The sequence below is a fragment of the Manis pentadactyla genome, chromosome 13 (genome assembly GCF_030020395.1).
Source record: "Manis pentadactyla isolate mManPen7 chromosome 13, mManPen7.hap1, whole genome shotgun sequence".
NCBI lineage: Eukaryota > Metazoa > Chordata > Mammalia > Pholidota > Manidae > Manis > Manis pentadactyla.
In genome coordinates, this window is record NC_080031.1 from 15,519,386 (window position 1) to 15,537,584 (window position 18,199).

The 18,199-nt window shown below is 36.1% G+C and overlaps 1 protein-coding gene across 9 annotated transcripts in view; it reads right to left on the reverse strand.

The window, feature by feature from the left end:
* Positions 1–18,199, reverse strand: part of ZBTB44 (zinc finger and BTB domain containing 44) — a 58,015-nt gene that overhangs the window by 12,154 nt on the left and 27,662 nt on the right. For all 9 annotated transcript variants that reach the window (XM_057491094.1, XM_036930144.2, XM_036930142.2 and 6 more), the window contains 2 exons: positions 14,448–15,521; positions 1,429–1,513 (listed from right to left, as the gene is read on the reverse strand). In XM_057491094.1, coding sequence (XP_057347077.1) covers positions 1,429–1,513; positions 14,448–15,465 — 1,103 coding nt within the window. In that variant the 5' untranslated portion in view covers positions 15,466–15,521. The remainder of the gene's footprint in view (positions 1–1,428; positions 1,514–14,447; positions 15,522–18,199) is intronic.

The following is an 18,199-nucleotide window of genomic DNA, read 5'->3' on the forward strand; positions in this document are numbered from 1 at the left end:
CCACAGAACATATAGATTAATATTATATTTACCTTATGAAATCCTTAATATCTCTAATTCTTTCCTTCCTATTACTGCTTTTAATTTGGGCCCTCTTTAATACAAGCCTGAACTAATAACTCCCTCTCGTTAGCCCATACCCCTCCAACCTATCCTTCTCACTTTCACAGTGACCTTTCTGATTAAATCAGTCCCGTTTAAAACCCTGCAATGATTCACTGTTATATTCAGAATAAAGTCTAAACCCCTTGGCAAGGCATATAAGATTCCTAGTAACCTGGGTTATATGTACTTTTCTAGCCTCATTTTTTGTCAAACTCCCCTAACATACCCTACACCAAGCAGTTCTTCTACCCTTAGTTCTGTGCTCCTGTACGTTTAACTTCCCCTACTTGCCTACCTTCTTTACCTATGTAATGCCTACTCATTTTATAAAATGTAGCTAACAAGTCACCTCTTCCTCCTGGAAACCTACTTTGATTTATCAGTGACTTAGGTAGGCATTCTCCTATGCAGAACAATAGAAGTCTCTGCAGATCACTATAGGTTATCTGTTTACTTGTCTATCCTTAACCTCCTGCCTCTCCCCCAAATCAGTTTCATCCCTTTAAAGGCAAAGGCTACACATCACTATATCCCCATAACTTAGCACATTATCTAGTATAGACCAGACAACCTCATTAAGGTTTAAAGTTAAGAAATCTAGGCACATTTGTCTGTTTATGCCTTCATTAATTTAGTCAAATAACTGGTTCATAACCTGCTCTACCAGGCTTAGCTACTAAAGAACAATAAACCTTATTTGAGTTCTTTGAGTCCTTCATGTTTTCAACAAATACAGTTTATCAGCCCATCTTAGCCTCTGTCTGAGGAGGAGTTCATTCAGTGGAGTCTGTAATCAGTGGTCAGAGGTCAAGTATTTGAGAAAACGATCAGGACAGAGAACTAAAAATAAGGTGATCCAATTGGTGTTTTATTTTAGACTGGTGGTCAGGAAAAGTTTCCATGAGAAAGACAGTGAAATGAAGGTCTAGACAGTAAATATTTTTGGCTTTGCCCACATGACCCCTGTTCTAACCACTCAACTCTGCCATCTATGGACAGCATGTAAACACGAGGGTGGCTTTGTTCCGGTAACATGTGATTTACAAACAAAGGTGGTGGATTAGAAGTGGCCTGTGGTTCACAGTTCCCCAGCCCCTGACACAAATATTACTTAAAGTGATGGGGCTGGGCAATTTTGAAAATGCCAAATAAAATACTTCATATAGGTGATCTAATTTATGGTGTGATGTCACCTCATTACTCTGAAAAATATGCTAAAGTGAGGTTCCAATAAACTTCTTTACACAATTCCCAGCTAAAATGCTTCAATTAACAGTTTAAGCACAATGCATACAAAAAAGTTCATAGTATGTTAGTACTAACCGATCGTCATCATCTGCATGAGCATTAGTGCTAGAAGTGCTCTGAAGTGTAGGTAACCCTTCAGTGACGCCTTCATCTACTGAACCTGTGAATAAAAGTTGAGGACAGCTGTCAGTACTTTGGTGTAAATAAGCCAAGATTTTAATTGCAAGCTGCATTTCCAAGCCCCTAAACGCAGATTATCTAATGCATATATCTGGAGTTATTAATTCAAAGTAGTTGTGTTCTATTTTACACTTATATTATCAAGACATCACCCCCTCCACTAGTCATTATCAACACAATAAGATGCTATAGAGTCATTAACTGTATTCCCCGTGCTGTACTACCATGCCAGTGACCTACCTATGTTGTGAATGCGAATTATAGTGCCCCTGAACTCCCTTCTCTCTCCCCACCGACTTTCCCCAAACCCACCCCCTTTGGTAACCACTAGTCCCTTCTCAGTGGCTATCAATCTACTGCTTTTTTTATTCCTTCTGTTTTACTTTGCTTTTATCAGAGTATTTCTTTTATATAGATTTCAGAAACAAGCAAGGCAATTCAAATGTAAACAAAAATTCACATTATGTTTTAAAGCAACCAATTACGGAAGCACTGACCATTGTTATGTTTTGAAACTAATTTTACTGTGATTTGACTTATTTACTGTACAGAAAACTTTTATGTAGAAAGTTATAAACTATAAACATTAGTGCAACCTCCATACGAGACCCACTAAAACACTGCCAGCATACTAGAGTTCTAAGTTACACTTCCCTGATCACAAGCCTCTCCTTCCGAGAAGTAATCATTATCCAATCTTTTATGGTAATCATTTTTTGTTGTTGTTCCCTTCCTTTTAAAAAACTGATTTTACCTCAAATACATGCACCCCTACACTAAGGGTTAGGTCTTGCTAGAAGACAACCACAACATGGACCACTTAGGGCTGCTTCCACACTACTGCGGCAGAGCATAGTAGCATGGTTGTGACGGAGAACAGGAGGCAGCAAAAATATTTACTTGTGCCCTTTAAGTGAAAGTAGGCTCTCCTCACCATAAACAGTACAGGTTAATGTTGTCTGGTAGTGTTCTTGTGTCTTATTTCCTTCAATATTATGGCCTCATCCATGTTGTTACACCTAAGTTTAAACATTGTTGTAATAATATTCATAATCTATCCATTTCACTCGATGGACAGTTTCAAGTTATGAACAGTGCTGCTGTGACTATTCTTACCCAAGTAACTCAATACATATATGTATGCTTTAAATGGTATCTATACTGAGGAATGGAATCACTAGCTCATAAGATGTTTATTGTTGACTTTTAGAGAATGCTAAACCCTTTTCCGAAGTGATGGTACTACATTTACGTTACTATCCACAGTGTATGAGAGTTATGTTGCTCCACATCCTCACCAACACTTCGTATTGTTAGATAAAAAATTTTTGCCAATTTAGTGGATGTATAGCAATATTCCACTGTGGTTTGTTTTATTTCCCTAATTACTAATGAAGTTGAACACCTTTTCATATATTTATTGAACCCCCCCTTTTGTGAAATGCCTGTTCAAGTCCTGTTATTATCTGCTTCTTCTTCTTATTTTCATATTTTGGATACAAGCCCTCTGTCAGTGATACATGTTACAAATATTTTTCTCTCTTCCATGGCTTGTCTTTTTACTCTTTATGATTTCTTTTGGTGACCCAAAGTTTTAAATTTTAATTTAGTTGTATTTATTAATTTCTGCATGATTGCAGCTTTTTGGCTGTTTAAAAAAATCCTTCCCTATCTCAAATTATTTTATGGAAGATTTATGTTTTGCCTTTGACTTTTAGTTCTTCTCTTCAATCCACTTAAGAATTTATTTTGTGACTGAACACATTTATTGAAGTCTGTCTTTTCATCTCTTCTCTGCAGTGCACTAAATACATGGGTCAGTTTCCAGGTTCTCTACTAGTTCCATCTGCTTGTCCATATACTTGCATGAATGCCAGTCTTTAGTTGCCACATCTTTATAATAAATCTTGATAACAGGTAGAACAAAGTCCTCTTACCTTGTTCTTTTGCTTCCTGAACATCTTAGCTATTCTTGGCACCAAGCATTTCTTGATACATTTAGAATCAGCTTGTTGTGATATAGTCAGTCCACTTACCCTCTTTCTTATACAATCTTTTCCTATTATTTTTAAGAAATTAGACATACTTAGCAAGGTCTAAAGTTAAAACCGTTACTTCCTCCTGGATAATATAAGTATCTTAGAGCACCTTAACTCCATTCCAACACTTCCCACACTCTCCCATTCTGCAGCTTACAAATTATCTGGTAATTTTATGTCTGTTTTGATGAAGTGCCACATAATTCTATGCAATGTTTATGTTCGTTCACATATTTACACCTTCCCTTGCTTTCCATTCCTTCTTGTGTATCAGACCTTCCATCTTTGCTTACTTTCTCTGCTTGCAGTCCATCCTTAACAATTTTTAGTGATTTGTTAACATGTTTTCTTTGAAAATGTCTATTTTATCATCATTCTTAAAAGACCACTAGATCAGCAGCTATTTTCTCTCAACACACTGAGGAAACCACTCCACAGGTTTCTGATATTAAAAAGTCATCTTCCAAGTTATGTACTGTTTTTATTTTACAAATTTTGTCTACAGTGTGTCTAGGTTTGTGTTTCTTTGTTATTCCTATTTGGGATTTGCTAGCCTCTAATCTATGGACTGGTGTCTTCATCAATTCTGGAACTATTCTCTCTTATTAGGACTGTCATCAAACCTACATTTAAATTGTCCATAACCCTTATTCTCTTCTCCATTGTTTCTACCATTGGCTCTGTTGTTAATTTTATGTGTCAACTTGACTGGGCTAGGGTATGCCTGGGTACCTGGTAAAATATTATTTGTTGGTGTGTCTGCAAAGGTGTTTCCAGGAGAGGTTAGCATTTGAATTGGCAGACTGAGAAAAGAAGATTATCTTCACCAATGCAGGTGGGTATCATCCAATCTGTTGAGGGCCTGAATAGAACAAAAAGGTATAAGAGCAAACCGGCTTTCTCTGCTTGAGCTAGAACATCCATCTTCTGCTCTTGGACTACAGTGCTTCTGGTTCTCGGGCCTTTGGACTTGGACTGGTGCTTATCCCATCAGCTCCCTAGTTCTCAGGCCTTTGGACTTGGACTGGAATGACACCACTGGCTTTCCTGAGCCTCCTCCAGCTGGCAGATGGCAGACTGTGGGACTTCTCATCCTTATAATCATGAGTGAATCCTTCCTAAAAAATCTTGTTCTATGTATGCATGTATATTTTTAAAATTCTGTTTCTGTGGGCCTAAAACAGTCTTTCTCTGTGCAGCACTTAGATGATTTCCTTTTATTTTCTGATTCACCAATTCTCTCTTCTATGAAGTCCAATCTGCTGTCAAAATGTTGACTGAGTTTTTTTATTTTGGTTGTTTTTTTCTTTTCTATAGGTCCTATTTATTTTTTTCTCAAATCTGCTACATCACTTTTACAGTTCACTCTTCTCTGCAATTATTCAATATTTATTTCATTAAACAGAGTAAGCAAATTTGTTTTATACTTGTGTATGAGAACTATGCTAACTGGCTATGACCATTTATTTCTGTGGCCTGTTTTGTTTTCCTGTAGGTGCTGCCTGTCCTGTTTCTCTGTGTGCCCTGATTGTTTTTGACAGTGGTTACTGCCCTTCAAAATTGTTTGTAGGGGATCTGCTCAGGTTAGGATGAATATGCTGTCTTCCAGAGAAGCTCTATGTTTGCCTCTGCTAGTGTTCTGGAGGGTACTACCTAAACCAGATTCACTGTTGGGGGATTCCTTGGCCTATCTACACAGGACTGGTTGATGGCCACAACAACTTAGGCCACAACTTCCCCTTTATTTTCCATCTTCTAGCCTGCCCACTGCTAAGGCAGCTGTTTCTATAGTCCCACTGGAGTCTGGAGGAAGGGGAGCAGGCTTGGTTATACTTAATGTGTGGAGCAACTTCTTTAAAACTTCACAACTTTCACATGCTCTGGGCCTTGACTTCTGTTTGCCTCACTCTAAGTTGATAAACCAAAGCCCATTTGTGTTTTGGCAAGGGATAAACTTGTTTTAGTTGTCTACTATTTACCTCTCTGTGTTAGGCTTTCCTCCTAAGTTTAATCTGGCAGTTCCCTGATCATCTCTTCAAATACTTTTAAGGTGACTTGAAAAAAAAAATCATATTGCTGTTTTTAGTGAGAGGTAGATATAAGCAATGTAGCCTGTCCTCATCAGGTACTCAAGTTCACTGATGTCTTTACCATATGCAAAATAAGCTGTCCTGCACCAAATGAACAAATCTGAATTGCTGAAGTTGTGTGTAGTCCCTTAACAAGAAAGCTTTTGGTGGCAGCATTTTAATGAAAGCTAAAATGAATTAACAGTTTGTACAACTACATGTATGAAAATTTAATAAATATCTGTTAATAGATACATACTATGAAATTTCCTCTGATAAAATTTAGAATCCAATACTTCAGTTTTCTCCTCTGGAATGTTTGAATTAGCTTATATTATTAGGAAATGGCCAAACTTTCCACATAAGTGAAATTTTCCAAAAAACTATCCTAATCTCTTTTAAGGCAGAGTTACATCTTCCTTGACCTCTTAAACACTAAACATAAATTTTTTTGTTTTTGATGACTCACAGAAATCATCAAGAACTCCAACTATTATACTATGTGCTAATACACAAATACAGAGTGTTGAAACTATGTGCATTTACATGCATTCCCCAACTACACTCCCATTCTTCCTTCCCCCACATTACCTTCACTGGTGTGTGGCATTTCCATGTGCTTTTCTTTTTCTCTTTCCCTTACTAACAAAAGACATATTTATGCTTTTCCCCTATGCCTAGTTATTCAGCTTAATTCCTGATCCTTCTGATTTGTGGGCTGGGGGACCACATAATGCTGAATTTTGTTTAAGAAAGAATTTTTCACTTGCCAATATCCTCCCATTCTCATTTTTTTCCTTAAAGAAAAGGGAACTAGATACTAACATTTCAATCTGTCCTAGAGCAGAAACGGAAAATCCCAGGATTTGGACTTGGTTACCACAGACACACAAAAAATCTCCTTTATAGAAATATTCTGCAGTTAACTCAGAATGTAGGCAGTATTAAAACTTACAGGCAAATACTTGCAAAAAAGGCCTGGAGGTGTGATTATAAGCAGGCAAGCAAGACTGATCTAAATGACATTTGCTCCTCACCATCATCAGGCTATACTAATTCTATGAAGGGGGTGGAAACTTGGTGAGGTAATTTGGGTTGATTCTAGTACTGTCAAGAGTTTGCTTAAAAAGCTGGTCAAAATGAACTAAAATGGAGTACAAGATATATCTAGCAGATAGTCCCTCTTAAAACAAATCCACTTTCACATTCTAAAGTATCATCTAATCCTCAGCCTCCAGATCACTAATTTGATGGATAGTGGGCATCTTTTGCTCATGGCTAAATGCATGATAGCTTCTGTTGCATGAAACTGACTCCTCTTTTCTGCTGTTAACCTTTATTTAAGTACCCAAGACACTTAACAAAAATCCTTCTAGTGGTGGAAAATAATTACAGTGGCTATCCACACTGAGCATTTACCATGCGCCAATCACTGTTCTAAATATTTTAAATACGGTATCTCATTTAATATTTGAGAAAGAGAAAAGCTGCCCTTAATATTCAAGAACTGGCCTGACACTGACACTTAGGAGTGGGCCTGGTATTCATAGTTAAGCCCTGGTGTTTTCACGGTAGGCAAACAATCTCACTGGACACAAACATCAGACCAAGTCACAGTGATCTGAGAGAAAACATGTAATTCTGTTTAAGCACAGACAAAAACAAGGTCACTGTACAATTACAAAAACCAAACATCCCCTCTCCAGCTAATATAAGTCATTCCTGCCTTAGGTTCACTTTAGTTTGCACCTGCTTCTATGATCTATCTAGTGTGTTGACTCTAGTCTCCAAGAGAAATGGACTATGAGAGGATGGACTCAATCAGTCCATCTCAACTGGCCCTGGAGGTTGGGTTCAAATCTCTGACTGGCAAAAACATTTCAAAATTTCACCAGGTATGACATAGGCAATCCTTGAAAATATAGAAAGTGACAGAAGCCAGCCAGAAAAGACCGCAGATTGCATGGTCCCATTTGTATGAAATACCCAGAGTAGGCAAATATATAGAGTGTTAGTGGTTACCTAAGGCTGGGGGTGGGTCTAGGAGGAAGTCATTCCTAATGGGTACAGGGTTTCTTTTTGGGGTGATGAAAACGTTATATAGTTTGTAGGATGGTTGCACAACTCTCTGAATATACTAAAAACCACTGAAGTATGTAATTTAAATGGGTAAATTTTATGACATGTAAGTTGTATTTCAATGAAGATATTAAGAAAACCTTATAAAGATTTAATTTTCTGTGTCCTTGAGAATTGCTTTGCTTAGTTTCATATGCCCAGAAGCAGGTTTAGTTTGGTTCCTATTCAATGTCAACTGTCCTTCAGCCAACCCCTGGAAATAAAAAGTGATACAAGCATTATTCTTATGGACTGTTGCAGTACTTATGGTTTGTCTCAATCTAAAACTGTAGATTTTCCAGGCCAAACATCTGTTTCCGTCATGTTTTATCATTGTAACATTAACTTATATGCTTATCTCTCAACTGACTCAATTTTATCAATGACAATTTGGAACTGCAAGTGGCCATTTTGGGGAGAGCTTCTGACATGAACAAGATTGTTCACCTGAGACGCATCAACATTGTACCAACACTGGATTGGGGGTTTTAAGAGGTACTGCTGTGGACGTTTCCACTGAAATATACCTTTAAACACCTTCAAATGAGCTATGAGTTTGTTCTAGTTACTGTTTACTTTTAGGTTGGATTGAGGCTTTCTTATGTTAAAGAGCTATGCTGTAATGATAGAAAAAAAATTATGAGATTTTGTATTCCTGATTAGGGTATTTCCAACTAACGGGACCACACACACTAGATTGATATTGTTATTAAAGAACTCCATAAGCTTTATCTTTTACTCAGACTCTATGCTGTCCTTATCATCCACAAACTTCAAGAAAAATAAAGAGAATGACTTCATGCAGCCATAAAAAGAATAAAATCTTGCCATTTGTGACACCAAAGATATACCTGGAGGGTCTCATGCTAGGTGAAATTAAGTCCAAAAGAGAAAGACAAATACCATATGATCTCATTCACATATGTAATCTAAAAAAAACATGCTCACAGATACAGAGAATAAAAGAACAGACTGGTGGTTGCCAGTGGTGAAATGGGTGAAGGAGTCAAAAGACACAAACTTCCAGTTAAAAGTAAGTCATGGGGTGTAATATACAGCATGACAAGTATAGACAATAATACTGTACTGCATATTTGAAAGTTGCTAAGAGATCTTAAAAGTTCTCATCACAAGAAAAAAAATAATTATGTGTGGTGACAGATGTTAACTAGACTTGTTATGGCATTCATTTCACAATATATACAAGTATTGAATCATGTTGTACACCTGAAACTAATATAATGGTGAATGTTGATTATATTGGAATTAAAAAAAAATAATAAAACACCTCTTGTCTTTACTAAAAGAAATGTTGAGACAAAAAAGGAAAAAAAAACGACTGTTAAAAAAAATACATTTACTATGATTTTCTTGCGTTAAAAAAAACAAATAAAACTCTAAAACTATAATCATCAAAGCACTTAAAAACCCTCAAATTTCCACAGTCTCAAGAGCCTTGATGGCAGTAAGATAAATTCTCTCTAGGACCTACAAGTTAACTCCTTATGAGTTATATAATAATAGGTCCTTTTACAAGAGAGAATTTTAGTTTAAATCTCCGATTTTACCCTATTACCAGCTGACATGATTGAATACTACAAGAGATTTGAATAATTCCTCTAGCTTTATCACAAAGTATGAGCTGCACTTTCAAAACATTCACTGAAGCTTCTGAATAATTTAAAATCTGGAGTTTTGGTCTTCTGTAAAAGATGTCACCGGGGAAAACTTGCCATTGAACATCAATGGAAGGAATGAATCAGATATTGTTAACAACTGACTCAGCAGTAAAACCTAAGGGGTGTTCACTGGATTCACATTTTCCAACTTAAAAGACATATACTACATCGTTCACTACTGTATGTACATTCCTTCTCATGGATTCTCCAGAAGATACTGACTTCAGAAGTGAACATTACTATCCAAGATGACTATATCAATTCTCTGATTCTTTAGTAGTCTTTTCTGTCCCTTTACAAATCGCTACTAATTTTGACTGTTATATCTAATATGATCTCTTATCTTCATCTTACTGCTTTTGACCTACCAAAATCTTCTTCTGCCAGTTAAGGAAAAATGAAACTCTTGTATGTTTTTTCTAGACCACAGCCACTATTCTCAGAGTGTTGAATCTATTGTCTTCTACCCAACTTGGCTGATAAAAATTTAAATACTGTTCCTTTAAACACTTCAGAAAGTAGATTCCAGTTTATAGTCCTCTCATAATCATATTACAGCTTTCAGTCTTGTGAAAAATGGACCTTGACCTCACATCATCAAAATGCTTCTGGTAGTTATTATGATCCTATCAAGGCCCATTCAATCAGAAAGACACTAATACTGGGGCTATCCTGATTATGATTGTTTCTTTTTCTCAGACACTTCAGCATGGTTTGTAGGAACTGTTTAACCCTCCTCAAGAAATCTATTTTATGGGACCCAAAAATGACTTACTCCTATTATATAATGAGTGATACTTATATTCTCTATACTCCCACTACTAGGATACTATTTCTTATGTGGACATGCAGTTTATGTTTGCCTGCTGCATAATAACTTATACCATATATTTGGGGTAATTAGGGATTTTCAGATATTAAAACTACCACCTCAAATTGTTCAACTACAGGTGTGCTGCTGGTGGTCAATGACACAAAGACCTCCAGTCTTTGGCTAGAAGACACTGACATACTTATTTTACTATCCTTACTTTATGGTTACGGAAACTCAGTCACTCAGGCGTGTGACTAGAAAATAGGATGTCCACATCTATTCAATTGCAGAAATCAGCAGCAGAATCTAGATCTTTCACCAAGTCCTGAACTTTTAATTATTATGCTATATTGCTTTTCTAATCAATATTGCAATTCCACTATTATTCTAGCTGCCCACCTCAATAAGTTTATCTATTCATTACTGCTTCTCAGAATACTGTCAAATTATTTCTTAATAGTTTAACTTATCCCCATAACAATCACTTTGTCGAGGCATATTTTAGTGCCTAGAAAAAACTGAATTCCTTTGTTAACTTAGTAAACTGTGGATAATCTAAAATTACTTATATTTGTCTTTGGGGCATATATATCATTAAATACTTCAAGATAAATAATGAAGCTATATCACAAAGTCCTTCTCATTTATAAAATTTTTGTTTAAAATACTGATGGTCATCTTTTTGAGTAACATGACCCAACCTAAATGTAGCAGGTTTTTTTTCTGTTTTAAATTTCCTGTATTTATTGCTTCTATTTGCCCTAAATAGGGATGTCAGATTTTACAACCTTTTGCTGGGCAACTAGCAATAAATGGAACTTAAAAAAAAGGTAAAATCCTATTTGAATTAATTTCATGGATAATCAAATTATTATTTTGGAATTTCATAATAATGAGTGTATTAAATGTTTTATTTTCTGTCCCTAAAATGACAAACTACCTCATAGATATCTTCCTTAATAAATTAGTTAAGTAAAATTAAGTATTCTTATGGAACATGGAAAAAAAGTACTGTACACATCTTCCCTTCTTCCCTCCTACCTTTTTTAACTGCCTTATAATGCTCAAGGAATTAAACTTTTTTCTTCCTGTAAGGCTTTGTTTTAGTGTATACACTTGTAGTTAACTGAGAGTGATTAAGTACAACTGTTAGGAAGGCAAGAAAAAAAACTCATTTGGATTATTTGATTACATGATATTCTGATTAGAGTTATTAACAAGTCTACTACAAATTAAACTTTTTTCTTCCTGTAAGGCTTTGTTTTAGTATACAGATTTGTAGTTAACTCAGAGTGATTAAGTACAACTGTTATGAAGGCAAGAAAAAAACTCATTTGGATTATTTGATTACATGATATTCTGATTAGAGTTATTAACAAGTCTATTTTATAATAGCATTCACATTTACGATAGCATATATTGTAAATAAGTTACATAATTGAAAAGTTTATTCTAATGTTCCTAACTTCTCTAGAATTTAGTCGTTAGTAATATAGTAAAGGCAAAATCTGAACTGATTAGATATACTTGAGAGTGCTAAAATAAGACTTTGACATGTCTAGTTAACAAGATATTCAGATTAATATTCGGTTTCTAAGTTCTCAGATAAATGATTAAAATAGTAATTGTTTTTAAACAGTTCATTATTTGGGAGGTACCAAGGTATTTTCAGATTAAACACTCCAAATAATTTAACAGAAACTTGGTCATATCAACAAATAGTTATGCTTGCCTGCCATCAAATACCTTACTGAATTTGGGGGTCACTTGAATTCTTCAAAAGTATCTTGACCCAAATTGAGGTGTTGTAGGTAGAACTGTGTCCCCCAAATGACAAATTAACCCCCTACCCCGAACCTATGAATGTGACCTCATTTGGAAACAGGGTTTTTGCAGATATAATCAAGTTAGATGAGGTCATACAGGAGTAGGGTGGGCCATAATCCAATGACTAGTGTCCTTATAAGGAGAGGGAGATTTGAAGTCAGAGACCCAGGGAAGGCCACACAAAGAAGGAGGTAGAAATTGGAGGGATGTGGCTAAAACTTAAGGAACATCAAGAGGTATTAGGAACTACCAGATGCTAGAAGAGGCAAGGGAGAATCCTTCCCTACAGCATTCCATGGGATCACAGCCTTGTTGTGACATCCCTTGATTTCAGACTTTGATCTTTTGAACTGAGGAAGAATAAATTTCTGTTGCTTTAAATTGCCTAGTGGTGGTACTTTGGTGTGGCAGCACTGGAAAACACATACAGTACGTCAAAATTCAAGAATTAATAAAGTTAATATGGCCTTCCTGGTTCTCTGATCTTTTGGAGAAATCCTTTTTTATTTATTATTCTTTGTTGGCTTTTTTTCTCTCACTAAATACAGATATTCCTCAAGGATTGGTCCTATGGTTTTGGCTCTTATGTGTATGTTTTCCTGTCACTGCTGAAAGAAAAGCCCCAAACGGGTAACCTTCAGTCTTGACTTCACCAATCCTATCATTTCAACTGCTTTGTAGCATTATATTTCTTGGTCATCACCCAAGCATAATTCACAGAGAAATGACCTTGCTGACTTACTCTTAAAACTGGGTTCCTACCTTCTTCACTGATTTTTATATTATAGTTACTGCATTTAATAGACTCCTAGCCATTATATGATTACCATTAGTTTCTGTATGATTAAGAAACAGTAACTGTACAAGATTATTAATTGTAAGAGATATCTGGATTTAGAAACAATAAAGTGAAAAATTGTGACAGAATCAATGAATATAATAAAATGTTCTATTTTTCTAGTCATCCAGAATTCTCTAACTCCTCTGATTTCCTCATTCCATATATTCAACATCATCAGATAGTAATGATTCTTCCTTAACAAGTCGCTTAATAGCCATTTGCTTTATAGTTTTACTCTAAGCATCATCATTCATACAAAGAAAATCGCACTATAACTGGTTTCTGAGGCTGTCTCTGTGTAGCCAAACCCTCTGCACACCAATACCAAATTAACTTTTCTAAAATATCTGTAACGTTTTTTTTGTTCCCTTTAAGGTAGACTCTTTATTACTACTAGGATAAAACCTGAGCTTACATGGCCTAGCTGTTGCAGGCACTGTGGCATATCCAGTTTTGTTTGAGGCAGTTATATACCCAACTAATATAGACGCCTTCCCATATTCCCTTGCAGCTAGGAAAGGCCAAATGACAATCTGGCAGAAGGTTTTTAGGGGTTTCTGGGAACATTTGTGCTTTCCTGCTATAGTGCTGCCCCTTACAATATATGAGGCTAATGATGAAGCATCTTGTAACCATGAAGCAATAAGTACAAGGATGAAACTGACATACTAAGGATGGTGGATCATCAATATACAAGGAGCTTAGGCCACTGGTTATACTGTAGAGGCAATTCTGGACTTCCTATATCTGAACATTTTATGCAATAAAATGAAATCCTGGCCTAAGTCATTTGGAAGAGAATCTGTTATATGGAGTTGAAAACAATCCTAACTGAACTAGTATTCAAGGCTCTTCACAACACACTCTCAACTGCTCATTTTTTCTCTCACCTCCCATTATTTCCCATACTTGCAGGTATCCATGCTTTAACATCATTTTGCATTGAATCCATGTGTTACTAAACATGTAATGCTGCTCCATACCCCTGTGATTTTATACGTTTTCAAAGAAATGTCATTTCCTTCCTGGGCAAACTCCTATTTACTAAGTAAAATCCAGTTCAAATATACAAGAAAGTGTTAACTTTCTCTTTCCTCTGTGAACTGATAACACTTTGATCATCCCTAGCCTGATTTATACATCTGCTTCCTCAATTAGACTATTAATTCCTCAGATGCACAGACTATATACTTTCCATCATATATCCCGTGTTTGGCACATGGTAAGTTTTCAATAAATATTTTAATGAATAAAAGAATAACTGGATTTTTTGAAACTGGCATTTTTTTTGCATTGAAAGTAATGCACTATTTGTATATAATATAACCTGCCTTTGTCCCGTCAGAAATCACACAACTAAACTTTTCTTCCCCAATTTATAACTTGCAAAAAAAATTGGAAAACCAGTAACATCTAAAAAAAATCCAGTTATCATGTTTTATTCTTCTAAATAATCCCTACCTAATAGGCACTTAAAATGCTTGAATTAACTTTACAGCATCATGAAAAACACAAAAGACCTTATACCTATAGAGGAAGACTGTGGACTAATCAGAAGGTCCTCTTGGACTTGCTCACTTCCTGGCACTGTCTGCTGATCACTCAGTGAACTCTGAGATGCACTGACAGGCTGGGACACTTCCTCGTGGACCTCCTCATCACTTAACCTTTCTACTTTGACTCGGACATCTTCTTCGGTACCCAGAGGCAAAGCAGTTTTTGTGCTCTCACAAGTCACATAATCAGCCATTCTTCTACCTGTCTCAGATGGACCAGGTAATTCCAAAGTCCTAGTATTTTCTGCCTGCTTTACTTTATCAGGCTGTATTCGTCGATCTATCCCAAAAGGAAAAGTCCAGGGAAAAGCTAAAGAAGAGTCAACTGGTTGACTTCTATTTTCTGTGTAGGAAGCTGAAGAATTCAATACCTGGGGAGAACTTGTTTGTGTGCTACTCTTCACAGGACTTTCAGGAGACATAACAATGTAGCTTTTGCGCTTCCTCCTGGATTCTCGGCAGACAGGAATGGTTCTTTCTACCACACTGCACTCTGAAGACACTGGAGAAATGCTTCCATCTCGAGAAGTAAAGTTGCAGTTAGAGTTATTTTCTTGTCCAGCATCTAGACCCTTTTCTGGTTGGCTGTTGGGTGTATTCCATAAAATGCTTGATTTCATGAACTCTGAGCAGGTGCTAGCAACACTAAACATTTGCATATAGCTGGCTGCAGCTAGAACATCAATGATATTTTCTGTGTTAATTGACAGAGTGGCTGTGTAAGCATATTCTAAAAGGGGTATAAAGCCAGTCACTGTAACATGATGTAAATCCAACACATTCTTGTTCTCATCCTCTGCTTGGCCTACAAGTTTGGTGCGAAAGAAATCACTGCAAGCTGCTAGTACCACTTTATGTGCCCGGAAGATTTTGTCCTGGACACGAATAGTGATATCACAAAAATGTCCATCATTTCGCAGCATATTTAGCTTTCCAAGCATTTCCTGGCTGTGGGAAGAGGAGCTATGAGTAAATGTTTTCACACCCATCTTTTCCTTCCTCTTCTACAGATGCTCTTCAAGGATGCAAATGAATCAGAAATGTCCTAAAAAATACATAAAATAAGCATTAATTGATGATTCAGTAGCTGAAATAGAAGGTAATTTAGATCATTTTCATGTGGCCACTGTGCTAGTAAAAAAGCTGAAAGATGGCAGAGTGAGAAAGTTCAAGGTAGGGAATATATTAAAATACATTATTCCCCCTACCTGCTCCCCAAACTGTCCAATGAGTGGACTCTGTGAGCTAGAGCTAATGTTTTAATAAGCTGCACAGTTTTAAATAAGTTTGTAAATAAGACAATTACAGGCTGCTTTCTATATGTCACTGTTCTAAGTGCTTCACATTTGATAATTCATGTGATTGTCATGTGTGCCATGTCAACTGGCACATTATTTCTCGCATTTAACAGAAAAGGGTCAACTACCTTGCTAAAGTCAAAAAGTTATTAAGTAGCAGACTAAGGATTCAAATTCAAGCAGACTGATTCCAGAGCTGGTACTCTCAACCTCAAATGCCATATTCTGCCTCTTTTAGTATATAAAGTGAGTAAATATAGATGGTTCAGAGTCCAAGTTTTGAAATGTGATAGGCCTGGATTCTTTACTCAACAATTTCTCCAAGGTTGTTATGAGGACTATGTGAAACAACAAAATGCTTGGAACAGCACCTGACACTTTGCAGTGCTCAACAAATGAAAGCAGGTATTACTATTGTTTATATTACTTGTGCAATAAAACAACCTTTCTGGAAGTAAATTTATTTTAAAAATTTTCAGTAATCAATCGTTTGGATTTTCCCTTAAAAAAGTTGTTTTGCCTTTAACAGATTTCACATTTACTGAAATATAAAAAAAATCTACACTCTCAATACTTTTAATTTAGCAAACCTAAAAGTGCTTCAGTTTTTACAGTACTTTCTTTCCAACCTCTTTTTACACCCTCTATATGAAGTGAGGGATGCTTATGCTAGCCCCTTGATAAAGGTAAAACTAACGCTCAGAGAAATAAATTAACAAATGACAACCAAATCTAGGATCTGGGTCTTCTGACTCTTAGATCACAGCACTTTTCCAATACAAAAAATACAACTACGTGCATCAATTACTTAATCTAAGGTAAGAAACTTTCTTTAAATAGTAGTGAAATAAATGCAAAACAAAGCAAATCTGGGGAGATATTTTTATAAATTAGCTCTAGATAATAAAGATTTCAAGTCCTTCAAAAATATGCCACTGATTTACAGTGATGTTAAAGATGAGTGATTTAATGGACCTGGAAAAATGTTTGGTTCTGAGTGTTAAATGAATGCACAATTACTGACATGTGGTGAACACTCAATAGTGGTAGTTATTACATTACTATGTATTTAGTGAACAATATGATTAAAGAGTACAGAGACTATGATCCCATCTTTGTGAAATACTTACTTATCACAGAGCAACAGAACCCAGAGGTCTTAACCAGAGATTCATGGATTCCTAAGGGAGCCATGATCCTTTTGAAACTGTACACAGAATAATGACTGCATGTATATTTAATAGCTTTCATCATATTCAAGGGAACTGCTGGTTAGGAGTATGGGTGTTTATTCTCTTTTTGTACATTAAACATTTTTTTTTCTTTAAAAAAAAATACCCTAGCATACCACTGCGAACCCCTGGGATTTCAGGTACTCTTGATTTGAACTCTGAGGTCAAAAAGAGTAGGCCTACTTTTTCTTCCCCCTTGAAAAAGCTTTCAAAAACTGAAGATGGTCATCACATTCCATCCTTTCCCAAGGTTTTTCTTCTTTAAACATCCCTAATCCCTTTAAAGGCTCCTTAAAATCTGATTAACATCCTTGTTATCCAGACTGTTCTATTCTGAACAATCTCCACTTCTCAATGTTCCTTTAAGATTGGTTCCCAGAATTGCACACAATATGATATGATAGGATGGCAGGATTATAACTGAGCATAGCTACATTTACTTCCTTTGTTCTGGGCACAAATATTAGTAGGACTGAATCAGGTATTCTGAGTCAAATTAGACCACTGACTGATTTTATGTTATTGAAAACAATTCAATAATTGACTTACTAGATGTGAGGTACTTTAGTGTGAAGGGAGGAACACAATTACAAATAAAACATTATCCTTGACCCCAATAAGCTTAGAGTCCTTATAAAGACGACATTACGTGCCTAAATGAGAAGAGGTGTGCTGCAGTGCTATTTGAGAGCAAAGGATGGAATACTTATTTCTTAATGTGCAGGGTGGAAGAGGCATCCAGAGGATAGGTCTAATAAAAGTAGAATTTTGCCAGGTGATAAAGCAGAAGGGAGTTCTGGGCTATCATGGGATTATACACAATCTCAGGGAGTGCCACCATGCTGACGTGCCTCCCTGTACAATGTGTGTCCTGTACTGGCAAGTTCTTGTTACTGGGCAGTGTAAGAAATTCTAAATGTGAGCATGAGGACAAGGCCAGTTCAAACATTAAACAATCCATTACGTAAACACCCCTCTGAATGTTCTAGGCAGGAACATGCATATGTGAAGGGGTAAAAAAAAAAAGGAAGAAAACCTAAGGATTTGTAGCTGAATAAATATTTAAAAAATCACTTAATATTCTAATATGTGAAGACAAAATGATCTATCTGGACTCTTTCCTGATAAACATGATAGACAGGATAAAAGGCATAAAGCCCTGTGCCAAGACAGCTAGGTAAAGCCCCTGAGAT